The sequence below is a fragment of the Panthera leo genome, chromosome B3 (assembly GCF_018350215.1).
Source record: "Panthera leo isolate Ple1 chromosome B3, P.leo_Ple1_pat1.1, whole genome shotgun sequence".
Taxonomy (NCBI): Eukaryota; Metazoa; Chordata; class Mammalia; order Carnivora; family Felidae; genus Panthera; species Panthera leo.
In genome coordinates, this window is record NC_056684.1 from 54,189,414 (window position 1) to 54,215,773 (window position 26,360).

The following is a 26,360-nucleotide window of genomic DNA, read 5'->3' on the forward strand; positions in this document are numbered from 1 at the left end:
AATATCTAAAAACATAAAATTTATTTTATTTTAAAACTTCTTCATTTCAACATAGTTCAGTCAAGATTTTTAGTTGAACATGAACATGCGGATTTAATGGAAGTGTTGTTAGAACAAAGCCTAAAATAGTTGTGAACTTTGTTAAGCTAGAGTGGAGGTAGCAGAATAACAAGAAAACAGGGTTGCATCAACTCTGTGTTGGTACCAGAGACAAGCAAGGCAGCAAGGGTCAAAACATAAGAACAAAAACACCTAAAACCCAAAGTAGGGTGAGCTACATGAGCTGGGTTAGCTTGTAGGAAGTGTTCAGCATTCAGTAGTGAAAAACTACAGACTGAATGAAGAGCATATCTGCTAGTAATGATTGTTTTTACCTTTTTTCAGTATTTATATAATACTTTTTTATCTAGTTGTATTTCTTAATGCTTAGAGAGTAGCTTTAGGTACTAATGGTGATTCTTGTATTATTCTTTATTTAGTGGGCAAACTTTTCATAATACAATCCTTAAAAATGATAATATTGGTTTACTTACAAAGTCTTTTCTGTGTGTTAAATATATTTAATTAGTTATGTTAGATATTTGACCTCCTTTTTTACATCTTGATTTGTCAAATTCTGACAATGTGTTTAATATACTATTAAATTCACTACTGTTTTAGTTTAAATTTTCTTACTGAGGGGCGCCTGGGTGGCGCAGTCGGTTAAGTGTCCGACTTCAGCCAGGTCACGATCTCGCGGTCCCGGTCCGTGAGTTCGAGCCCCGCGTCAGGCTCTGGGCTGATGGCTCAGAGCCTGGAGCCTGTTTCCGATTCTGTGTCTCCCTCTCTCTCTGCCCCTCCCCCGTTCATGCTCTGTCTCTCTCTGTCCCCCCCCAAAAAAAAAAAAAAAAAGTTGAAAAAAAAATAAATTTTCTTACTGAATTTTTCATCATTTTTAGTGTTAAAAGTGTTTTTAAATTATATAAGCTATATATATAGCTTGTATGTGTGTCTGTAATAGAGGGAGGTATAGAGAGAGAGTGAGCACAGGTGTACATTTTCAAAAAATATTTTATATTTTATGTATATTTTATATATACTCATTGTCCTCAATATGTAAATGTCTGAGCTTCAACTCAGGTCTAGGTTACCTGACTTCAAAGTAGTCCCCCATAATCTTTCACTGGGCCTTGCTCCAAAGTACTGTACTTTATTGAATTTAAGGTGACCATGAAATAACCAAATGTAAGTAGCTAAGCTATTTGAAAAACATGGGCTTATTCAGTGGGAAAGAACTGAGATAAAACTTTAGATTTAGGAGGAAGTACCAAAGACAAATTAGTTAGAACATGACATTTCTAAAAAAAGGAAACCTAATACAGTATTTGTACATTCAACTAAGGGTATGTGTGTCTAGCATTATGCTTATCAAAATAGCTAGTTGATCTCATTAACTGGTTTAATATGTAATTTCTTTAAAGTATTTAAATTTTATCTAATCATTCTTTTAAAGGTTCTAAAAGAAAATTGGAAAGATACAAGGCATTTCTAAGGAAGCACCATAAGAGAAAGAAGATAATGGTATGGATTTGTTTTCATCTTCCTTGAAAAATTATATTTTCACAGAAAATATAATTACTGTAATTTCCTAGATAAGCACAGATAGCATTTTTAACATTTCCCTTTAGTCTTTTATTGCCTGTGTATCTGTTTATGGGTTTTTAAAATAGGTGGACTCATATTCTTCTTTACACTCAGTATTAGAGTGTTGGCATTTTTCACATTACTATGTTACTTGAAGACTTAATGTATACAATACAACCTCCAGCTATTTAATAATTTATAATAACCTACTTCACTATTATAATAGTGCAGATTCCATGTCAGTCCTCTTCCTTTAGAAAATATTAGCAATTATTTTTTATTACCTTTAGAATTGCTTTGTCAATTTTTGTTAAATCTCTTTGAGTGTCTGATTAGAATTATAATAGACTTCAAATGAACTTTTAGAAACCTAGTCCTTTTCAAAAATACATTCTAAAATTATATAATGTTACAGTCATGAAGACTTTAAGTGCCACCACTAGCCTACCCACCTCATTAAATTTTGTTTTTTAAATTTCAAAATTACTTTGTTTATTCCTGATTATGATTAAGGTAGTCATTTTAGAGAATCAGAAGAAATAGATAAGCAATAGAAAGGATAAGCGCTGTAATTCTATCATTTATCAGCAAATCACATGTATCTCACTATCTAGTTGTCACTTTCACCTTTCTTTTATTTTAAAAATAATTCAGAAAATTTGGATTAAATTATACATTTCTTGTGGTGCCTGGATGGCTCAGTTGGTCGAGCAACTGACTTCGGCTCAGGTCATGATCTCATGGTTTGTGAGTTCGAGCCCCGCGTCAAGCTCTGTGCCGACATCTCAGAGCCTGGAGCCTGCTTCTGATTCTGTGTCTCCCTCTCTCTCTGCCCCTCCCCCACTCATGTTCCGTCTCTCTCCGTCTCAGAAATAAATACACATAAAATTTTTTTTTAATTATATATTTCTAATTCATTAAATGTATTTCTAATTAATTAATGTATTAAATGTATTATGAAATTTTCATCAATAAATATTTTTCTTCACCATATTAAGCATAAACTAATGTAATAGCTCTTTGGTTAGACACTTAAGTTAGTTTTCATTATTCAGTATTATTTACAAAGCTGCTCTGAACTTATTTGGAGCTAAAGATTGTGCTCATCCAGGATTATTTTCTTAAGATAAATTTCCAGAAGTGGAACCGCATGGGAAAAGAAATGTGAAAACCTAAGTGTTTTGATATGTATTGCCAAATTTTTCTCTACAAAAGTAGTACAATAGAGTTTGTGATTGATCCCTTACCCATTTCCTTGTCCACATTTAATACTATATCTTTGAATGTTTGCACAGTTGATTGGCATAAATGTTATCAATTGCATATGTTTTACTAATGAAGTTGATACTTCAGGTTTTTCTTAGCCTTTGTGTTTCTATTACTCTGAGTTGCCTATTTATGAACTTTGGCCATTTGGGGGGCTGTTCTTTTTTCATTTTTACAGCTGTTTGTGCTTTAAAAATGTTAACCCTTTCAGTAATATGTGTTATACATATTTATACCACTTTCTTTGTAGCTTTTTAGCCCAAAGAAGGTTTTTTTTTTTGGTCATATAGGATTTTTATATTTTTATGGATCTATAATTTTCTATTGAAGTTTTCTGCCTTTAGTGCCATAATATTTAAGAAGTCTTCCTTCATCACAAGATCATACATACCTTCACCTGTGTTCTGTTGTATCATTCTTACAGATAATTGTGTGTGTGTGCTTAATTCTTTAATTCATCTCATGTTTATTTTTGTGTAAGGGAGTAAAACATAAGAATTTTGTTTTAGGTCATCAGTAAATTTGTGTGATTTTCTTCATATAAAGTCTAAACATCCCCTGTTAAATTTATTCTTAGGTATCTTAAGTTTTAATTACTAATGTCACTGAGATTTTTTTCCATTAGTTATTAAATGGGTTATTGTTGGTATATAGGAAATTATTTTTGGTATATGCATACTAGTCAATAGCGTTAGTGGTTTCTCATCTTGTCTTCAATTTAGAAAGAATGATAGTACTTTGCTATTAGGCATCATTTTAAATGTTTAGATAACAATGTTTTTTTACACAATAAAATTTATTTTTATTCCTAGTTTATTAAAGATATGTGTATGTGATGTTGATAGAGATCAGCTATAGCTATAGATATCTCCTTGCTCAAATACTTGAAAAAGAATCTCCATGGTTTGAAAAGAGAGGAAGATAATCCACAGTGATGATAGCAGAAGCTACTTTCAACTTTTAATCTATGATTGCATTAGTAGCTTTTCAGAAGTTGAGCCATTCTTATATTCTAATATTCTCTTCTTCTATTCTTATATTCTTAGGGTATACTTTTTTATTACATTACTGGATTGGATTCGCTATTGTTTTGTGTGGATGTTTGCATGTGTGTTTGATAAGATATGATTTTCTTTTGGTTTTCATATGAAAATTACACTAATCCCAGAAAATGAGTTACTTAGCTATATTTCTCTTTCTAGTTTGTAAACTATAGAATATAGTAGTTATATTGGGATATCATTTGTTTTATAGATATATAGATATAGATTTAGGTATAGATAGAGATACAGATTTAGATATAGATTTAGATATCATTTGTCTTTTGGATGTTTGGCAAAAGTTGACTATGAACTTCTCTTTATTTAATTATTGTTTATATTTTGCAGGGGGATTAGGTAGGTTGACAGAAATTGCTGTGTGGAAGTTAACAGATTTCATAAATATCAACTTGGGTAGATTGTCAAAACATAATATTGAGTGAAAAAACCAAATTACCCATTCATCAGTCAATGGACATATGGGGTCTCTCCATAATTTGACCACTGTTGATAATGCTGCTGTAAACATTGGGGTGCATGTGCCCTTTCATATAAGTATTTTTGTATCCTTTGGATAAATTCCTAATAGAGCAGTTGCTAGTTCATAGGGTAGTTCTATTTTTAATTTTTGAGGAAACTCCATACTGTTTTCCAGAGTGGCTGCACCAGTTTGCATTCCCACCAACAGTGTAAAAGTGTTCCCCTTTTACCACATCCTTGCCAACATCTGTTGTTCATGAGTAGTTTGTTTTAGAGAAGATGTGGTATATATATATATATACAATGAAATACTACTTGGCGATGAAAAAGAATGAAATCTTGCCATTTGCAACAACGTGGATGGAACTAGAGAGTATTATACTAAGTGAAATAAGTCAGAGAAAAACAGATAACATATGATTTCACTCATATGTGGAATTTAAGAAAGTTAACAGATGAACATAGAGGAAAGTAAGGAAAAATAAGATTAAAACAGAGAGGGAGGTAAACCATAAGAAATTCTTAAATATAGAGAAAAAACTGAGGGTTCCTCGAGGGGAGGTGGTTAGAGGGATGGTTTTAAATGGGTAATGGGCATTAAAGAGGGAACCTTTTGGGATGAGCACTGGGTGTTATGTGTAAGAGATGAATCACTGAGTCTACTTGTGAAGCCAAGACTATACTGTTAGTGAATTTGAATTTAAATTAAAAAAAAAAAAGCAAATTACCAAATAGTATGTACAGTTGATACGATTCCTTTAAATTTTAAAAACACACAAGAAGTGTTCATATTCTTCATGTATAGGTACACACATAGGTAAAAATCTGTTAATGGAATGGAAGGAATGCAAACCCAACAAAATAATAGTGACTATCTGAAGGAAGGGAAACACTGAATAGAACTATAGAGATCATGGTAAAAAGGGAATCTGAACTTTATACTTTATTATATAAATTTCACATTTTATTTTAAAAATTAGTGTTAAGCAGGGGTGCCTGGGTAACTTACCTGGTTAAGCATCTGACTTTAGCTCAGGTCATGATCTCACAGTTCATGAGTTTGAGCCCTACATCGGGCTCTGTGCTGACAGCTCAGAGCCTGGAGGCTGCTTCAGATTCTCTGTCTCCCTCTCTCTCTGCCTCTCCCCTGCTCACGCTCTGTCTCTCTCTCTCTCTCTCAAAAATAAACATTAAAAAGAAAAGTCTTAGGCAAATACTAAAATGTCAACAGTAATCCATTCTAGGTTGTGGGAACATGAAAACACTGGTAATTTCTTTTTTTTTTAATTTTTAAAGGAATTTCAAAAATTCTGACTTTTGAATTTTATCAGATAACTTCTGAGGATCTATTGCAATGACCTTTAGATGAATTATACTAACAAAAGTTTAAATTATTTTTATTGCTAAATGTGTTTTATTGGATTTTTTTATCTGGATTTTAACATGTGTTATTTATATTTTTGTGATATCTTTTCTAGGTTGTATAATCAAACACTAGTTCTGTATTACTGTTACTGTGCTCTTTGAAAACTTCTAGTATATCTTTGCTTCCCACAGAATAAAGCCAGGACTTTGAGATTAACATTAACATCTTTCTAAATCTGACCCCATCCTCACTGACTAATTATATCTGTAGCTCTCAAGCACACAGCTGTCTGTTTTTATCATAATTGATTTTATTTTCCCTAAATATCTTTTTTTGCTCCTTTGCATACTTTTTTAAATGTCAATAATGTCATCTTCCTTCAGTTAGTAATCTGCTCTCGTTCTTTCAAATTTGTTTCCTTTGTCATTTCCTTTATGACATACGTATTGTATAATGTGTGTGTTTATGTGTGTGATTTTCCTGTAAGCTTAGTTATTCCTGGAGGAAGTAGGGATGTGGAAATGATCAAAAACTAATGTATACAGGCTACTTATTCTCTGTGTAAAGTAGAATGGGGGACATAGAGATACACCACCTAAACTGCCTGTCAAGGATCTGTTGCCCTAGCTGCTAAGAGTGCTTTAGGGGACACCCTTTAGCTGTCAGCCCCTTTCGGGGTTTGCTTCACCTACAGAGAACTTCCTCTTCTAAAGACATACTCTTCCAGGAACCACCTAAATCCAGTGACTGATCAAGTTGGAGGTGGAAAGGCCTAGCTATTTCAACCCAGTGCAGGATAACTGTGATGGGCCCTTTCAGCTCTAAAGCCCTTTTTAGAGTGCTTTGAGGTTGTTAGGCATATATTACAGCTGACTTCTCTAACTTCCCAATTATGCCTCTCTCTTTGTCTTCCATAGATATTGATCCCAAAGGCACTCCCAGTAGATATTCTGCACACTAAATTTCACCTCAGAGTCTATTTCCCAGTGAACCAAAACGGCAATAAGTAGTTTTATATTTCTGTTATAGCCCTTTATCCCTCTGTGTTTTGTTTGTATACATATCTGATTCCCTTATTGAACTATGGCTAGCTTGAGGGCAAGAACCATCTTTGTATTCCTAGTATCTAGCACAGCAACAGCATTCTAGGCTTCGGTAGGAGATATACACACACGCGTGCACACACACCCACACAAGTTATCTGAACAAATTTACAAAATATAAAAATTTAAGATTTTTAAAGATTTTGTTTTAAATGTTTTCCAGCTTTCAGATGAAATGGAGACGAAGAAGACTGTAGAGGTATTTAAAATTTCTGTTCTATGAGATTATGTATCAAAAGTATTATGTAGAGGGGCGCCTGGGTGGCTCAGTCAGTTAAGCATCTGACTCTTGGTTTCAGCTCAGGTCAGAATCTCAAAGTTCGTGGGTTCAAGCCCCTCATCAGGCTTTGAACTGACAGCTGTGGAGTCTGCCTGAGATTCTGTCTCCCTGTCTTTCTCTGCCCTTCCCCCACTCTCTGTTTCTCTCTCTCTCTCTCTCTCTCTCTCTCAAAATAAATAAACATTTTTTAAAAAGTATCATGTGGAAATGAAAAATGTTTATAATAACATAGATGTAGCTATAAATATAGATGGAGCTCTGAGGGAAGAGGTGGGTACAGGTATAGAAGCTTTCTCCTGCCTTTCTTTATTGGTAGTTTAGCTAAAATTCTTGATCATTTGGGTTATGTCAAAGTTGGTTCTGAAATATGATTTTGTTTTGCTTTTGTAATTTGGCATATGAATATGCCAGGGCTCTTAATTTCATGGAATCAGAAAATATGAAGATTTTTTTAAGGTAAGATAAATATTTTTCACTTATTTTAATAGGAGAAAGTGAAATAATTATGTTAATGAATTATAGTTAAATATTTATCTGTCTTCTGTAGTCCTGTGAGACTACTATACTGAAAAGGGTGAAGTAATTAGTGTTCTGTGATACTTCCCTCTTTCTAGGGTTGCAGCTTCTCAGGATTCAAAACAAATGAGCTTACTCAACTACCCAGACATTTGGATGCTGAACAAATTTATCTTTTTATTTTAAAAACCCAGAAGTTTGATGTACGTAAACATTGTTATTGTATGATACATTTTGAGAATATGATTTAATGAATCAGACCTTTATTTAAAGCTATGACAAATTAGGTATTAAGCATAAGCATGATTGAATTTTGAAGGCATTAAGTCTGGCAAGAAAAGACCAGTAATATTTAATACCCTGATCACTAGAAAAAAATGTATTGGACTCTGTGTTACTGCCTCAGGAGTCTGAGGTTGCTACTGTGCATTGCCTTGGCATGTGACTGTAACAAGTGTTTTCCCCTCCCTCTCCTGCTTTATCAGCTCAAGATATTTTAGTCTGCTTATTTTGACCCCAAAATAACTTATGGGAGCCCTTCCCCACAATCCCATCTTTTGTGCCTCCAAGTGTCTGGGGAATTTTTGAGTAGTATCTCCACAGGGTGGCCAGTTGAAAAACTGTAAGCATAGGAAGGTAACTAGATCATTGCCCATTGGTTGCCAAAGGTGGGCTGAGAGTTCTGTGGTTACTAATACTGATTTCCCACTTAAATATTAGGTGGTCACCTAACAAGGTTTCCATTTCCTGAAGGCTTAAACAACGCTCCCTTATCCCCAAGCAGATTCCTTTCAGATAGTTCTCTGAGATGAAGTTGGCTCCTGGTAGGCCCTCTTCCCCATCTTTCACCTCCAGCTTTCCTGTGCCTCTTTGTTTCTCAACCCAAAATCCCTGTTTGTTTCCTCTCCTACAATAGTCCATCAGAAGGAACATAATCAGCCATTAAGCCCCTCCTAATGGTTGCAGTGTTACAAGAAGTAGAGTCTGATTGACCTGGTTTGGATCTTCTGCTTACCCTCAGGCAACTACAGAGCACCTCTATTAACAACTATATCTAGATTCAGTAATGACACTCTCTCTTATTTTCCATGCTAATACAAATGTTTTTCAATTCTCTTTTACATTTTGTGGGATTTTGGTGACAGTGAAGGCTTAGTGTGACCTCTTTATACAATCACCTGATCCCATTTTTAGAGAAATACTATAGGTGCTAATTATAGTTATGCCTGGATCATGAGCATATTTATTTCTTTTCTCTGACAATATTTACCACACTTTCCTCAGGAAAAATATTTTATTGTTATAAAAAGATTGTGATTCAAATCAGTTTATGAATGTTGTTCTAGATAATCTGTAATATTTTTTCTAACTCTAAAATTTCATGTTCTAAGATGGTACTACTATATTTTAAATATGGGTCCATGGGGCACCTGGGTGGCTCAGTCTGTTGAGCGTCCGACTTCGGCTCAGGTCACGATCTCGCAGTCTGTGAGTTCGAGCCCCGCGTCGGGCTCCGTGCTGACTGCTCAGAGCCTGGAGCCTGTTTCAGATTCTGTGTCTCCCTCTCTCTCTGACCCTCCCCCGTTCATGCTCTGTCTCTCTCTGTCTCAAAAATAAATAAACGTTAAAAAAATTTAAAAAAAATATGGATCCAGTACATCTAACACAAATCAGAAGATAATCACATAAACAAGACATAAAAGTGCAGCTATGATGAATTTTTAATATGGTTAATTTGGAGGATGCTTGCATTTTTGAAAGAAATAGTAAAGTGAAGAGTGGAAGTAGATATGGGTAGAGGGTGGATGGAGTATGACAAGCATCTGGGTATATCTTGGCATAGATACCCAGTGTTTTATTTGGTAATATCCCTAGCTGATTTCAAAAAAGAATTTAAATTGGTTTACTATAGCATGTACAATGCAATAGCATTAAAATAAATTATGAGGTTATAGTAAAGAGAATAAGTGTAGGAAAATAAATATAATCAGAGAAGATTATTTCATAGAAATGCTTATGATAACAGACCAAGGGATTGAACTTAAGGATCTGAAACTTGCAAAGAGGAGGTTATAGGGCTTCTGTTACAGGAATGGAAGTATGGGAATCCATGGAATTAACGAATTCACCTAACCCCATCCAAACATGTTCCTTTACATACAGTCATTAATTTAGTTCCTTGATGAGAGAAAGTGTACATTATTCCCTCTACCTCCCAGAACAGAACCATGGTTACAGGTGATGCTTACTAAACACTTTATTGAATTAAAGTGAGTGAAAAATGACCTATATTCTGAATAAGAGTAGAAAGCTGAGCCACAGGCATAATGATATACATGAATAGAAATTCAAAAGAAAATTAGAAGTCATTTTGTCTAACCTAGACTCAATGTTAGGAAAAAAATAAAGTTCCAAGTTAGATAATCTAGGTTTTAAGATATGTTTACATTTACTTAAATCAAAAAAAAAAAAAAAAGTATCACAGAGTGGTGAGAGGAGAAGAGAGAACCTTTTAACTTTTTCAGCTGTGCTTGGGGTTTTGGGGCAATTTCCAATTTTTGATTGTTTTGACTAAATATTGATATACTTTAAAGAATTTGAAATTTTACTGAAAAAGGAAGTTAGTGATACTAGACATAGCCAAAACAGAATAGAAGCAATCATGCACTTACTATACACTGAAAAGAATCTTTGCTTGAAATTTGCAAATAATTTAAACAAAACTATTCAGCTTTTCCCTGTATTTCAATTTTCTACTTTTTTTCTTTATGTACTTTACATATTTCCTTATAATTAAGAAGTACTAAATCTAAGCTGTTAAGCACTAAGTGCTAAATTGAAGCTGTTACCAATGGACTCCATACTATAATTAGTGTCCTATGAAAGAGAAGTGCCCCCACAGAATCATGACAAGGAATCTTTTTTGGCATAAAAGTCAGCATGATATCCTTTTGTAGACTTGTACTTGAGGAACAGTAATTCATACCTATAGATTTCATTAAAGTAAGTCTTGAACTGTAATGAATCTGGCATTTTAAAACTTTTAGTAAGTCAATAAGATAAAATCATCTATTGAATGTGCCTATTTAAAGCAAGATTTCTGGTCAACATAAATAGATTTAACTTTATGTGACAATTTTTATCAATTGCCTAAGGAGTACACTCTTAGATAGGGTCTAGACTTACAATGGGGCTTGTTGGGATAAAATTCCAATATTGTTGGTATCTGTCTTTAGTATAAAAAGGAAATTGTAGCATGTATTGTGGAATTTTTGCTGTTCTTAGTCTAGCCTACAATGTCATTTCAATAACTACTATGCAAATCTGATTGTTGAGCATATGAAATGTGGTTAGTGTGACTGAGATGAATTTTTTATTTCATTTCTTTTAATTAACTTGTATATGAATTTTAAAAGTAATAGCTGATTCAGTTATTGAAAGCTCTCAATTATGGTTGGAGCAAAATCACAACTCTGTATTTTATGAAGTCTAAATACTGACCTAGTATTTATGATAAAAATGAATTGTTCAAATTGAGATGTGCTATAAATATAAAATATATACAGTATTTCAAACACCTGCTCCCACAAAAGAATGTAAGATATTTCATTAAGAATTTTTTACAACAGGAGCACCTGGGTGGCTCAGTTGTTTAAGCGTCCGACTTCTGCTCAGGTCATGATCTCACAGTTCATGAGTTTGAGCCCTGTATCAGGCTCTGTGCTGACAGCTTAGAGCCTGGAACCTGCTTCTGATTCTTTCTCTGCCCCTCACACACACACACACACACACACACACACACACACACACACACACTCTCTGTCAAAAATAAACATTAAAAAAAGAATTTTTTACAATCATATGTTGAAATGATTATATTTTAAATATATTTTATTAAATAAAATATGTCATCAAAATTAATTTCACTTTTTTTTTAAATTGGCTACTAGAAAATTTAATATTATCTACATGGCTCAACTAAATTTCTATTGAACAGTGCTAGTCTATAACCATTGAATACATACTCTATATACAGCCTATTTACATTAACATGTTTTATAATGTATTTTAATTTGATCTCCATGTGTCTTTTGTTCCACAGGAAAAAGTTTTTAAAATCTGGAAGACCCATTTTCTCTCAGAAGCTTCTATTGCTCTTTTACATGATTCATTTTGGTGGTGGTTTCTGCATAAATTTAAGGTATGATGTTATTTTTTAAACTTCTTTTTTTTAAGTTGATTTGTAGTACAGTGAATTTTTTAGTAGAGATAGCAGTGGTACAAAAGAGTGTTTTTTGGATCCTTTCACAGAAATTGGGTTTTTAGTATTCTTCACATGTTAGAAATCCTGTTTAAAATCTAACGTTCTTTCTGGAGCACCTGGATGATTCAGTTGGTTAAGCATCTGACTTCGGCTCAGGTCATGATCTCATGGTTTTTGAGTTTGAGGTCTGCATCCGGCTCTACACTGGCAGCAAAGAGCCTGCATGGGATTCTCTCTCTCCCTCTCTCTCTCTGTCTCTCCCCTGCTTGCCTGTGTGTGTGTGTGTTCTCTCTCAATAAATAAATAAACTTTAAAAAAATATCTAGAGTTCTTTCAGAGGAGTTAAAACTTTAATATGGCTTTCAAAGATCCTGAATCTTCATTAATCAGAAAAAAATTGGTGAAATCAGTGTAGTGAATAATACAGTTTTAGCTTAACTCAGTGCTATAATGTGCTGACAAACAGGTAAACAGAAAACCCACTGTAAATCATTGCAGGAATTTTCATCTGGAAAATAGTCCATACCTCTGATGGATACAGGGTCTTTATTTGATTCAGAAAAGTAAAAAATTCTGATTGGGTTTAAGAAGAGAAAGACATCTGGATATCTGGGAAAGATATCTGGGAAACAGTAAGAGAATGGAAATAAGAAGCACATGAGTCTTACAGTTAGAGAATATGGGAGCCTGGGAAAAGTGGTGAATACCAATGACTGTTGTATGTCCTCTGGATCTGGGAGAGTAGCAGAATGAGGAACCCTGGGATCACAGCCCAAGCACTAAGAAGATGTGCCATTACATCAAAGAAGTTTACAAATAGACTCCACTCTCTGCCTTTCCCCAGCTCAAATTACTTGCACAAAGCTGCTTATGGATTGTCACAGGAATTTTGTACCATGAAGCAATGGGTATTAACCAGTTTTACATACAAACCATTCAGTTAGTGCTATATGTTAGAATAATTAGTGTAATTCTAGATTAAGGTTATCTGTCCTGTATTTCTGATATTGTTAGGAGCTCTGGATATAGCATTATCTAGGGAAATTCGTGAAATCAGGAGAATTTCATCACCTTAAATTTCTTTCTCTAGATCTGGATGCTGAATTTATGTTTTTCCTTGAAAACAGAGAAACATTACATTCTGGCTTTAATCTGTTAAGATTATATATAACAAGTTTTTGAAGGAAACATAATCTAAGAGTGTTTCTAGTAACTGTTTTGTCAGGCAATAATAGTATTTTATTGCTTTGAACAAACACAGATTTGACACCAAAATATTAATGACCCACTGCATTTATATTGTTTTTGGAATAATAAGGAATTAGATTTGTTTTTATCTTTCTTTAACCAAGCTATTCTGTAGAAACTAGTGGATTTCTGAAATTAAAATGTAATAATTTAGTAATAACTTTAAAAAATTATAACTTAATAAGATTTCTAGTGTCATTATATTTGACTTGTTTTGAGAAGGAATATGTAAGTTAGTTGGATCAGTCTTCTGCTAGTGTTCTAGGGAACTGACAGGGGCAGTTTAGGGATCCAGATCAAATTGAAGCAAACTTTCTATGATTTAATGAGAACAATTCCTCTTTCATCTGTTTTGTTCATTGCATTTTATCTATGACTTTATTTCTAAGAGGGTTTATTATAATATATATACATATTATGTTGAAGCTAGTGAACTATATAAAGTGGGAATAGAGCTATTCCTTGAATATTTGTTTTGTTAGGTAAGCTCCTCTTTTAAGCTTTACTGTTGTTTTAGATGGATGCAAAACACATAAATTCTATCTATATTTGAATACACTTTATGAAGAATAAATAGTACTGATTTTATACCTAGAATATGGTAAAACCACAAACCACTTGTTCAATTACCAATAGTTTATATGACAAAATACATAATCATATTCTAGAATGTAGCATGCTTCAGCATGGTAGCTTTAAAACATATTTCAGTAATTGTTATAGATTAATATAAAGGCATATTTCCTTTATTGCCTATGTTTAGTGATAACTTGATCTAGTAGAATTTTAAATCTGGTTTTCCCAAATAATTATTGTGAAACTTTGGGCTAGTCAAAAAACCTCTCTGAACTTCACTGATCTCATCTCTAAAAAACAAAACAGGTAGAAAATTACATATACCCTGCTTTTTTCCCCTAAAGTTGTTGTATTAAAAGTGACATGAATAAGAAGACACCTAGTAAACTTTGAAATACTATATAAATATAATATGGGATTCAACACAATAGAATTAAGAGATCTGACTTTCAAAAACAAAAATAATGTGTCCTAGAATAGTTATATATTTTGAATAATGTGTCCTAGAATAGTTATTTACCTCTCTAAATCTTTCATAAAATAAAAAAATCACATACTTTGTATGTTTGTTGGGTTAAATGAGAAAGTACATGTAAACTTGTTTACATGGAGCTACGTATATAGTGTTTAATGGATGTATCTATCATTATTATTATTATATTAATTGAGAGAACACAGTATTCCAAAAATTGGGGGCCAATGTATAGGCTAAATAACAAAAGTTTTCCTGATGATGTTTGACTGGAAGAACTTCAGTAATGATATTTCAATATACTTAATATTTTTAAAAATTGCCCTTGGGACTTGGGCTCCTCCAAAGATTCAGAAATCTGTAAAGCACATTATTCCCACCCATATAACAACAAAGGAAACCCATATAACCTATAACATTACAACTTTTTAAAATTTATCATGTAGAGTAAATTTCAAAGCAAAGAATGTTAGCAGGGAAAAAGAGAGTAATTGTATGATGGTAAATTGGTTGTGTCATTATTATTACTAATAGGAAAAGTCATAAATAGATGTTCTAACACCTCATTCTCAATAATTGGTAAAATATACAAAAAAAATCAGTAATTATATAGAAGACTTGAGCAACACTGTCAACCAGATTGATCAATCTAATTGACATTTACTAAATATTTCTCCTGACACAACATAATATAAATTTTTCTCAAGTACACATTAGACATTTACCAACGACTTTCTGAGCTAGGAAAACATCCTAACAAATTTAAAATAATAAAGTCATACAGAGTATGTTTTCTGACCAAAATGGAATTTACAAATGAATAACATAAAGCTGACACCAAAGCCAAAGATATTATAAGAAACAAAATAATCTATAGACCAAAATTCTCTTTGATGAATATTGATGCAAAAATCCTCAACAAAACACTAGCAAACTCAGTTCAGCATATTAAAGGATTATACACTCTGACCAATGGGATTTATTCCCAGAATGCAAGTATGATTTTTTTTAAATGTTTATTTATTTTGAGAGAGGGTGCGTGCAAACAAGGGGAGGGGCAGAGAGAGAGAGAATCCCAAACAGGCTCCATGCTATCAGCACAGAGCCCAATGTGGGGCTTAAACCCATGAACCATGAGATCATGACCTGACCCAAAAATCAAGACTCAGATGCTCAACTGACTGAACAACCCAGGTATGCCAGTAAATGATTTTTTAATGTATTGTTGAATTTAGCCTACTAGTATTTTATTGAGGATTTTTGCATCTGTGTTCATCAGAGATATTGGCCTATAGTTCTCTCTTTTTTTTTTTAAATTTTTTTTTCAACGTTTTTAATTTATTTTTGGGACAGAGAGAGACAGAGCATGAATGGGGGAGGGGCAGAGAGAGAGGGAGACACAGAATCGGAAACAGGCTCCAGGCTCCAAGCCATCAGCCCAGAGCCTGACGCGGGGCTCGAACTCACGGACCGCGAGATCGTGACCTGGCTGAAGTCGGACGCTTAACCGACTGCGCCACCCAGGCGCCCCTATAGTTCTCTTTTTTTAATGGTGTCTTTATCTGGTTTTAGTATTGGGATAATGCTGGCTTCATAGAATGAATTTGGAAGTTTTCCTTCCTTTTCTATTTTTTAGAATAGTTTGAGGAGAATAGGTATTAACTCTTCTTTAAATGTTTGGTAGAATTTGCCTGTGAAGCCATCTGGTCCTGGACTTTTATTTGTTGGGAGGTTCTGTTTTTTGTTTTTTGTTGTTTTTTTTAATCCAATGTCTTTGCTGGTTATCCATCTATTCAAATTTTGTATTTCTTCCTTTTTAAGTTTTGGTAGTTTACATGTTTCTAAGAATTTATCCATGTCTTTTATGTTGTGCAATTTGTTGGCATATAGTTTTTCATAATATTCACTGATAATTGTTTGTATTTCTGTAGTGTTTGGTTGATATTTCCCCTCTCTCTTTTATGATTTTACTTATTTTAGTCCTTTTTCTTTCCTTTTTGATAAGTCTGGCTAGAAGGTTATCAATTATTGATTTTTTTCAAAGAATCAGCTCCTGGTGATCTGTTCTGTTGTTTTTTTAGTTTCTGTATCATTTATTTCTGCTCTGATCTTTATTATTTCCTTCCTTCTGCTGGTTTCAGATTTCTGGTTCCTGTAGGTGTAAGGTTTGGTTGTTTGAGGTTTTTCTTGCTTCCTGATATAGACCTGTATTGCTATAAACTTCCATCTTAGAGCCGCGTTTTCTGCATCCCAAAGGTTTTGGACCACTGTGTTTTCATTTTCATTTGCTTCAATGTACTTTTTAATTTATTCTCGTATTTCCTGGTTGACCCATTCATTGTTTAGTAGCATGTTATTTAAACCCCATGTATCTATGGACTTTTTAGATTTTTGTCTTGTCGTTGACTTCTAGCTTCATAGTGTTGTGGTCAGAAAAGAAGTATAGTATGACTTCAGTCGTCTTGAATTTGTTGCGGCCAGTTTTGTGGGCTAATTTGTGACCTAACATGGAGAATGTTCCATGTGCATTTGAAAAGAATGTGAGTTATGCTGTTTTAGGATGGGACAATCTGAATATATCTGTTAAGTCCATCTGTTTCAGAGTGTCATTCAAAGCTATTTGTTCCTGATTATTTTCTGTTTAGAGATCTGTCTGTTGATTTAAGTGGGGTGTTAAAGTTTTCTCTACTACTATTGTATTATTGATTAGTTCCTTTATGTTTGTTACTCACTCTTTTATGCATTTGGGTGCTCTTATGTTGAGTACATAAAGATATACAATTGTTATATTGTTGGATTGTCCCCATTATTATGATTCAGTATCCTTCTTTGTCTCTTGTTATAGCCTTTGTTTTAAAGTCTGTTTGTCCCATACTTAATTATGGATACTCTTTCTTTTGACATCTGTTTGCATGATGTTTCTCTGTCCCTTCACTTTCAATCTGAAGGTGTTTTTAGGTCTAAAATGAGTCTGTTGTAAGCACCATAAACTACTTGCATAAACTACCATTTTTATGTTGCCTGTCTACACAGACTGCTGTCTCTTTAAGGGTGGCGACCCAGCTATCACTTGCCCTCCTGGCTCACCCAGTGCTGAGTCAGCTGACTTTTAAAGCTCCGGGCTCCAAGTACCACTGATTTTATAAATTCACTGAATTCAGCCCCTCTAGTTTCTAGTCAAATACTATGGAGATTAGTCTTCCCTATTTGAGCTCCCTGGTGTAAAGGCCCATTTCTTTGCCCTCTCCAGACATGCAGCTCCCTCCCTCCTACAGGCAGCCTCCCTCCACCTTTCTGACTTTCCTAACCTTTTAGATGCAGATTATTCTCTAAATTTAGTTGTGGAGTTTGTTCTGCCAGTCTTTGCATTGCTCTCTGGTCTATTGACTTGGATGCTGATGATATCTAGTTGTAAATGTGGATGGGGTGAGCTCAGGGCCCCCTTGCTCCATCATCTTCCCAAGCTAATCCTATCAGGACTTCACTATAATATTGAAATTATTTTGTGTATACATTTCTTCCTTCTTACAACATAGTGTGTCTTTAGTTTAGCATCATGTCACAATTGTACTACTTCTGGCTGTGGCTGTCTCATCCTAGTAACTGCTTTAATTTTATGCTGAGTTACTGATAAAAATAGAGTTAAAGTGGTTATAGAACAAGAGAATTTAAAATTCATTGATTGCCTCTGCATGTCAGCTTTAATGCAGGAACCTTATTAACCTGTCAAATGTTTGTGTGCTCTCTGTGTGCCAGGCACTGTGCTGAGGCCTTGAAAAACAAAGTCAAACAAAACATGATCCTTGTCTTTATTTTACTATGCTACTTTAAGATATGTATTGTCAGATACATTTGGTAGATGAGGAAACTAGGACTAATTAGCCCAGGGTAAGGCAGCTAATGAATAACAGAGCCAGTATTCAAATTCAGGTCTGCATGATACCAAACCCATGCTTATTCCACTATAGCAACTGATCTGCCTTTTAAGAATAAATAAAATTATTGATATTATGCATACAAATCCAATTTTTAATTGTAGTATTAATACTTTTAATTCCATACATTTTTTATTTTTTAAGCCTGACAGAGAAAATCAAGATTCCTTGTTTGATAGAATTTCAGAAAGTTATGCGGTGCTTTTCATGAGCATCCCTGCAAGTCGAAAGGATACATTCCTTCAGGTAAACATAGAAATTAACTGGTTATGGTAAGCATTTTTAGAGCAAATGAAATAAAAAAATAGTTATTTTATTCATTTATTAGAAGTTATTGTGTTACTTTGAAAGGAAATTGCCTGAAGTAGAGTAAGTAATGGTCAAATATGAAAAGTTATGCTTCCCCCTCAGAATATTGTATTCCCTTGCCTAAAAGTCTTACAGAATCTCCTTAGTGTGGTACAGGTATTTTGTTTGCATATTGATAATGTGAAAACTGTTGACTTATCCTATATATATTTTTGATTTTTTTCTGTGTATCTATAAAATTAATCATTTTTCTTTTCCCTTATAATATATCTTTTGATCTGTTTAAGAGGACTTGAGAAGTTTATGTTATGTGTAAGGGCTAAGCACCTGTTAAAGTAAACAAAAATGGACATAGTTATGAAGTTTTTGTTTTACTTTTCTGTCGTTATAATAACTATTGAAAAGGATTGATTAAAAGGCTTTGTGTTCTTTGTGTTCTTTTAATGTGAAATGAAAATGTGTAGGAATTTCATTAGATATTTTTAAATTTATATTTTTTAATTTTTAAGTGTTTATTTTTGAGAGAAAGACAGAGACAGAGCGTGAGCTGGGGACCGGCAGAGAGAGAGGGAGACACAGAATCCAAAACAGGCTCCGGGCTCCAAGCTGTCAGCACAGAGCCTGATGCTGGGCTCGAACTCACAAACTGTGAGATCATAACCCGGAGCCGACGTCAGACTCTTAACTGACTGAGCCATCCAGGCACGCCTGATATTTTTAAATTTAAACATCTAGCATTTCAAAGCAGAAGCCACATTCAAATACTTTTGTGTTGACATCTGTAAATCAGAAATACATTCATATTTTGAGTTGATAACTGTTTTTCTGGGTAAAGCAAACTTAAAAACAGTAAAATGTCTTTCACAATGGAAGTATAAACAAACTTAAACTGCCAAATATTTATGTTCAATCTTGACCTATCTTACTTACTCACGGTCATATACACGTAGTGTCATAAAAGGAAACCAGTAGTGCACTGGGAATAGGGAGACTTGGCTTCATGTCCAGAATCTGCTACTAATTACCTGGATGATCTTGACAAAACATTTAGTCTCTCACTTCCACAGCTGAAAGAGGTTGATTAGAACCGTGATTCATAAATTGTTGTTTTGTGGAACAATGGTGTTCTGAAAGATGGACTAGGATTTTTCTCTCCTAATACTAAAATATTTTGTTCTTATTTGCATGTAAACGTTAGTTAATGGTTAGGATTCTTGGTAAATTGCCTAGAAATGACAAAAACAGCTCTTTCTCCTATCCATAATTTTCCACTTAGTCTATCTTTTGTGGTGAGTGAGCCTAGCCTATGTAACATGGTTTGATGAAATCAAGCCTGCTTTAACACCATGCTTTTGAGAAAAGGATAACGGGCCTATTTAATATGGACAAAGATAGTAGTGGCACCATTGCATATCCCCCATTCTCCAATGTCTAGACCTACAATTTTGGTCCAAATGTTCTCCCCTGGGGTTGATATGCCTTCTGATAGATCCTATATTTATAACCTTTCTCAAATCATGACTTGATTTTTTTCTGGGTCCCTATTTTCAGTAGCTTTTTCCAAGGAGAAATTAGAACTTGTTTATTCAAAATTCAAAGCCTCATTTGAGAACAAACAAGATGTACATCTTGGTGATTTGACCCCTTGACCTGGATTTGATCTTCTTTTAATGCTCCCTTTCTGTTTCTATGCTTGAGGCCACCTCCCTATACATCTATATCCTCCAGAGCTGTTTAAGTAGAAGTAAAGCCTCAGCTCTTATTGACCAATTTCCATTATTTTTAACTCACTCAGATAAGTTAGGGTTTTGTTACTGCTTGCTCATCTGATTTATTTTACCTAACAGAGGGAAATTTATTAATATTTAAGAATCAAAAAGTCATCTTCATATTCCACTATTCAGTACAAATTAGCTTAATCTAAACATATTTAATGTGGCTTTTACTTCTCTTTCTTCCAGGGTTATACAATGATAGACCTTCAGAAATTTTCCCAACACAATTTGACATTTGATCCTTAATCTCATGAAGATGAGATATTCACATAAAACTTCTAGTTTACCTTGTTCAATCTTTTAATTTTAATAGTCAGTATTACTTCTTATACCAAAATATAACATGTGATTATTTCTGGTAGTAAAAAAAATGTTCATGATTCACTCAATAAAATTAAATATACCAATATATTAAAGCATTCCCCCCAACCACCAAACAAAAATCATGGAATTCTTTGAAGAATATCATCATTTACCAGAAAGTTTCAGCACTCCTGGATTAGGTAACTGTGTTAGTTGCCTGTTGTTACTCTAACAAATTATCAAAAATTTAGTGACTTTTCAAACAACAGAAATTCTTTGTCTGAGACTTATAGAGTCCAGAAGTCCAAACTGAATCTCATAGGGCTAAAATTGAGGTATCAACAGGGCCAATTTCTTTCAGAGGCCCCAGAGGAGAATCCATTCCTTGTCTCTTCTAGCTTCTGCTGGCTGCCAGCAGTCTTTGGCTTCTGGTCACATCACTCTAACTTCTGTTCCTGCCATCACGTTGCCTTCTTCTCTTTTATAGTAAAATTTTCCAGAGCCTCCCTCTTATAAGGACACTTGTGATTACACTTAAGGCACACTGGATAATCCAGTATAATCTCCCCACTTAAGATCTTTAGCTTCATGAAATCTACAAATCCCTTTTGTTGAATAAATTAACATTCCCATGTTCCAGAGATTAAGACAGTGACCTCCAAGGGACACTTAGATTCCAAAAGTTTACATTTAATATTAAGGGCTAAATGTGATTTTAAATACTTATTTGACTGCTGAATACCAGAATAATAAATTAAAATATTTTAATTTTTTAAATATAAAACTATAGTAACTTTTATGTTTAGTCACTTCCTAAGAGAAATTTAGTAGTTTAGGGGTTTTAAGTCTAATAGAATAATACAGTACCATATATTTGTTGATATCTGATCATAGTTTTACTGTGTAAACAATATATAGTTATTACAACGTATTAACTCACCTAAACAGATTTCAGTTATTTAAAAAAAGTTTGTTATTCTAGACACACACACACACACACACACACACACACACACAAAATGGTAATTATGTGACATGATGTAGGTATTAACTAATATTATGGTGGTGATCATATTGCAGTTTATAAGCGTATCAAATCAACATGCTGTATACCTTAAACTTACACTGTGTTATATATAAATCATATTTTAATTAAAAAATACATAAATAGGGGCACCTGGGTGGTAAGATTGCGTGCTTGCTCAGAGAAGCAGTAAACACTTTGTTCATCCTATTAACATCTATGTTCTAAAACCACATCTTGTTAGGATTCTGTTATTGATATGGAAGTTTATGGAAGAGAGAGAAGATGACAAATTTAAAATACATGTATATGGGGGCATCTGGGTGTCTCAGTTGGTTAAGCATCTGGCTCGCTCAGGTCATAATCTCGCCGTTCTTGGGTTCAAGCCCTCCATCGGGTTCTATGCGGACAGCTCAGAGCCTGGAGCCTGCTTTGGATTCTATGTCTCCCTCTCTCTCTCTTCCCCTCCCCAACTCATGCTCTGTCTCTCTCAAAAATAAGTAAACATTAAAAAATAAAATAAAATAAAATTTAAAATACGTAAATATACATTTTATTATAATGATCTACACATGTCACTTTCTAAAAGAGGATAGCAATACCAAGGTTAAATGAAATAATAATCATCAAACTTTATCTTAAAATATGATAATTAAACCTTATCTTGTTAACTTCATCCTTTATCCAAATTAAATTTTCTAAAATGCTAACAAATAGCCAAATTGACTTTATTTTCAACTCTTCTTTGCTCATGTCCCTCAGTTAGAGGTACAAAGAAGTGGGGAGTGGCCAAAAGCAAGCTATAAGAAAAAAGGGACATAGGGTGCCTGGGTGGCTCAGTCAGTTAAGAGTCTGCCTTTTTATTTCAGCTCAGGTCATGATCTCATGGTTCATGGGTTCAAGCCCTGTGTCACGCTCTGTGTTGACAGTGTGTAGCCTGCTTGGAATTCTCTCTTTCTGCCCTTACCCCCGGGTACACACTCTCTCTCTCAAAATAAATAAATTTTTTTAATTAAAAGAATTAAATTTAAAAAAAAGATAAAAGGGACATACATATTTCACAAACTTAATAATCATTTCTTTGGTAGCTGAGATAGGCTATATAAAATATGAAATTATTCTAGTATGACTCTTTTTGATAGGTGTATCCTGATTGTTTGGCACAAGCTATCTATGCAACATTCCAGGAAGCATTTCCAGAATCCAGTAATATTTTTAATGATGAATTTAAAGAAGATCTGGGGAATAATATTTTTCTTTGGCTGTCAGGTATGAGTATATCATTTACATATCGATCATTATTTTGATACCTAAAACTTTTAGATTACAGTATCTTGCCAAAAATTAGTAGTTCTTTGCCTTACAAAACATGTCATATTAATGCCTATATTTTAAAAAAGAATGATTATTTTCTCTGAAAGTTTTGCTATATCAAAACCTGTTATTAACGTTAGAAGCCAAATCATTTTATTGACAATGGGATTGTTATAGAAAATTGAATTTCCATATTTTCCATATTTTCCATAGAAATAAAGCTATATATATTTTATATTTAGAAAGTAAATATTTTAAGCTGCTTTGGAACATTGTAGACATTTTTATGGCAAATAGTATTGGGTAAATTCTAGAGCTAACTTAGTTCCTGGCGGAAATATAATCAATGATTAATCAAGAAAAAAGTTTCTTTTTTAAATCATGGTATATGTGTAAGTGGGAGTGATAGGACTGAAAGGCTGAAGGAAAGTAAAATTCTATCCTAGAGCATTTTGCTAGAGATTTAGGCAACTGAGTGTAAAACTAAGGTATAATTTCATGTTCCGGGAGTGACCTCCTCAATATTTTTTTTTTTATTTTTTTATTTTTATTTTTATTTTTTTTTAATATATGAAATTTATTGTCAAATTGGTTTCCATACAACACCCAGTGCTCATCCCAAAAGGTGCCCTCCTCAATACCCATCACCCACCCTCCCCTCTCTCCCACCCCCCATCAACCCTCAGTTTGTTCTCAGTTTTTAACAGTCTCTTATGCTTTGGTTCTCTCCCACTCTAACCTCTTTTTTTTTTTTTTTTTTTTTTTTTTTATAATACTGCTTCACTTTTATGGACTACCAGAAGCTATTGACTATTTTTAAATTGTTCTTATAAATCTTTTGATACAAATTTTGACAGATTTTTTTAAAACTTTTTTTGCACCAATTCTTAGTAACCAAACCATTTCTGAAAGAAAATGTTATTGGGGTGCCTGGGTGGCTCAGTCAGTTAAGTGTCTGACTTTGGCTCAGGTTACGATCTCATGTTTCATGAGTTCAAGCCCCATGTCTGTCTTTAGACTTAGGTCATGATCTTGCTGGTCAGATTTCAAGCCCCATGTTGGGCTCTGTGTTGACAGCTCGGAACCTGGAGCCTGTTTCAGATTCCATATCTCCCTGTCTCTCTCAAAAATAAATAAAACGTTAAAAAAAGAAAATGTTATATATTTTAAGGAGGGCACCCTTGAGAGATAAAGACTAGAAAGCAGCACTTAGAAACCACCCTCCCCTTCAATCAACACACACAGACCAGAGCCTCCCAATTATAGAGATAAATACAATGAATTCTAATATAAGAAATTAAAAGGGAATGGACACAACATTCATACCAACATTCTATAAGAAAAAAATGTGATGAAGAACAGAACAACTTTCCTGCTAACCTATTCTACTATATTGTGTCCCCCCAAAATTCATACATTGAAGTCATAACCCCCAGTACACCTCAGAATGTGGTTGTATTTCAGTATAGGACCTTTAAAGCGGTAATTAGGTTAAATGAAATAATTTCAGTGAGCTCTAATCCAACAAGACTGGTGTCCTTTGAGTAGGGAGACATCAGGGATGTGGATTCACAGAGAAAAGGCCATGTGAGGACACAATAAGAAGTTAGCCATCTGTAAGCCAAGGGAAGAGACCTCATGAGAAATCAGACCTGCTTGCACCCTGATCGTGGACATCCAGCCTCCAGAGCTGTGATACATTTCTGTTGTTTAAGTCCTCTGGTCTTTAGCATTTTTGTTATGGCAGCACTAGCAAACTAATACAGATTTTTAAAATTAACTAGAAAAAAGTTGACAAAAACAGATGAAAATTTTTACCCAGCAATTAAAAACTGGAACAGATGAAATCAAAGGCATCAAAATTGGCGAAGATGAAGTCAGGCTGTCACTTTTTACAGATGACATGATACTCTACATGCAAAACTCCACAGACTCCACCAAAAAGTCTGCTAGAACTGATACATGAATTCAGCAAAGTCGCAGGATACAAAATCAATGTACAGAAATCAGTTGCATTCTTATACACTAATAATGAAGCAACAAAAAGACAAATAAAGAAACTGATCCCATTCACAATTGCACCAAGAAGCATAAAACACCTAGGAATAAACCTAACCAAAGATGTAAAAGATCCGTATGCTGAAAACTATAGAAAGCTCATGAAGGAAATTGAAGAAGACACAAAGAAATGGAAAAACATTCGTGCTCATGGATTGGAAGAATAAATATTGTTAAAATGTCAATACTACCCAAAGCAATCTACACATTCAATGCAATCCCAATCAAAATCGCACCAGCATTCTTCTCGAAGCTAGAACAAGCAATCCTAAAATTTGTATGGAACCACAAAAGACTCTGAATAGCCAAAGTAATATTGAAGAAGAAAACCAAAGCGGGAGGCATCACAATCCCAGACGTTAGCCTCTACTACAAAGCTGTAATTATCAAGACAGTATGGTATTGGCACAAAAACAGACACAGACCAATGGAACAGAATAGAGACTCCAGAATTGGACCCACAAAAGTATGGCCAACTAATCTTTGACAAAGCAGGAAAGAATATCCAATGGAAAAAAGACAGTCTCTTTAACAAATGGTGCTGGGAGAACTGGACAGCAACATGCAGAAGGATGAAACAAGACCACTTTCTTACACCATTCACAAAAACAAACTCAAAATGGATAAAGGACCTGAATGTGAGACAGGAAACCATCAAAACCCTAGAGAAGAAAGCAGGAAAAAACCTCTCTGACTTCAACCGCAGCAATTTCTTACTCGACACATCTCCAAAGGCAAGGGAATTAAAAGCAAAAATGAACTTTTGGGACCTCATGAAGATAAAAAGCTTCTGCACTGCAAAGGAAACAAACAACAAAACTAAAAGGCAACCGACAGAATGGGAAAAGACATTTGCCAATGACGTATTGGACAAAGGGCTAGTATCCAAAATCTATAAAGAGCTCACCAAACTCCACACCTGAAAAACAAATAATCCAGTGAAGAAATGGACAGAAGACATGAATAGACACTTTTCTAAAGAAGACATCCAGATGGCCAACAGGCACATGAAAAGATGCTCAACGTTGCTCCTCATCCGGGAAATACAAATCAAAACCACACTGAGATACTAGCTCGCACTGTTAAGAGTGACTAAAATGAGCAATTCAGGAGTCTATAGATGCTGGAGAGGATGTGGAGATATGGGAACCCTCTTGCACTGTTGGTGGGAGTGCAAACTGGTGCAGCTGCTCTGGAAAACAGTGTGGAGGTTCCTTGAAAAATTGAAAATAGATCTACCCTATGACCCAGCAGTAGCACTGCTAGGAATTTACCCAAGGGATACAGGAGTGCTGATGCATAGGGGCACTTGTGCCCCAATGTTTATAGCAGCACTTTCAACAATAGCCAAATTATGGAAAAAGCCTAAATGTCTATCAACTGACAAATGGATAAAGAAGATGTGGTT

General features: G+C 34.2%; 1 protein-coding gene across 5 annotated transcripts in view; it reads left to right on the forward strand.

Moving 5' to 3' along the window:
• FAM227B (family with sequence similarity 227 member B) overlaps positions 1–26,360 on the forward strand; it is a 208,475-nt gene that overhangs the window by 15,374 nt on the left and 166,741 nt on the right. For all 5 annotated transcript variants that reach the window (XM_042942084.1, XM_042942082.1, XM_042942080.1 and 2 more), the window contains 6 exons: positions 1,493–1,560; positions 7,042–7,077; positions 7,773–7,877; positions 11,777–11,875; positions 18,314–18,415; positions 22,723–22,849. In XM_042942084.1, the coding sequence (XP_042798018.1) occupies positions 1,493–1,560; positions 7,042–7,077; positions 7,773–7,877; positions 11,777–11,875; positions 18,314–18,415; positions 22,723–22,849 (537 nt within the window). The remainder of the gene's footprint in view (positions 1–1,492; positions 1,561–7,041; positions 7,078–7,772; positions 7,878–11,776; positions 11,876–18,313; positions 18,416–22,722; positions 22,850–26,360) is intronic.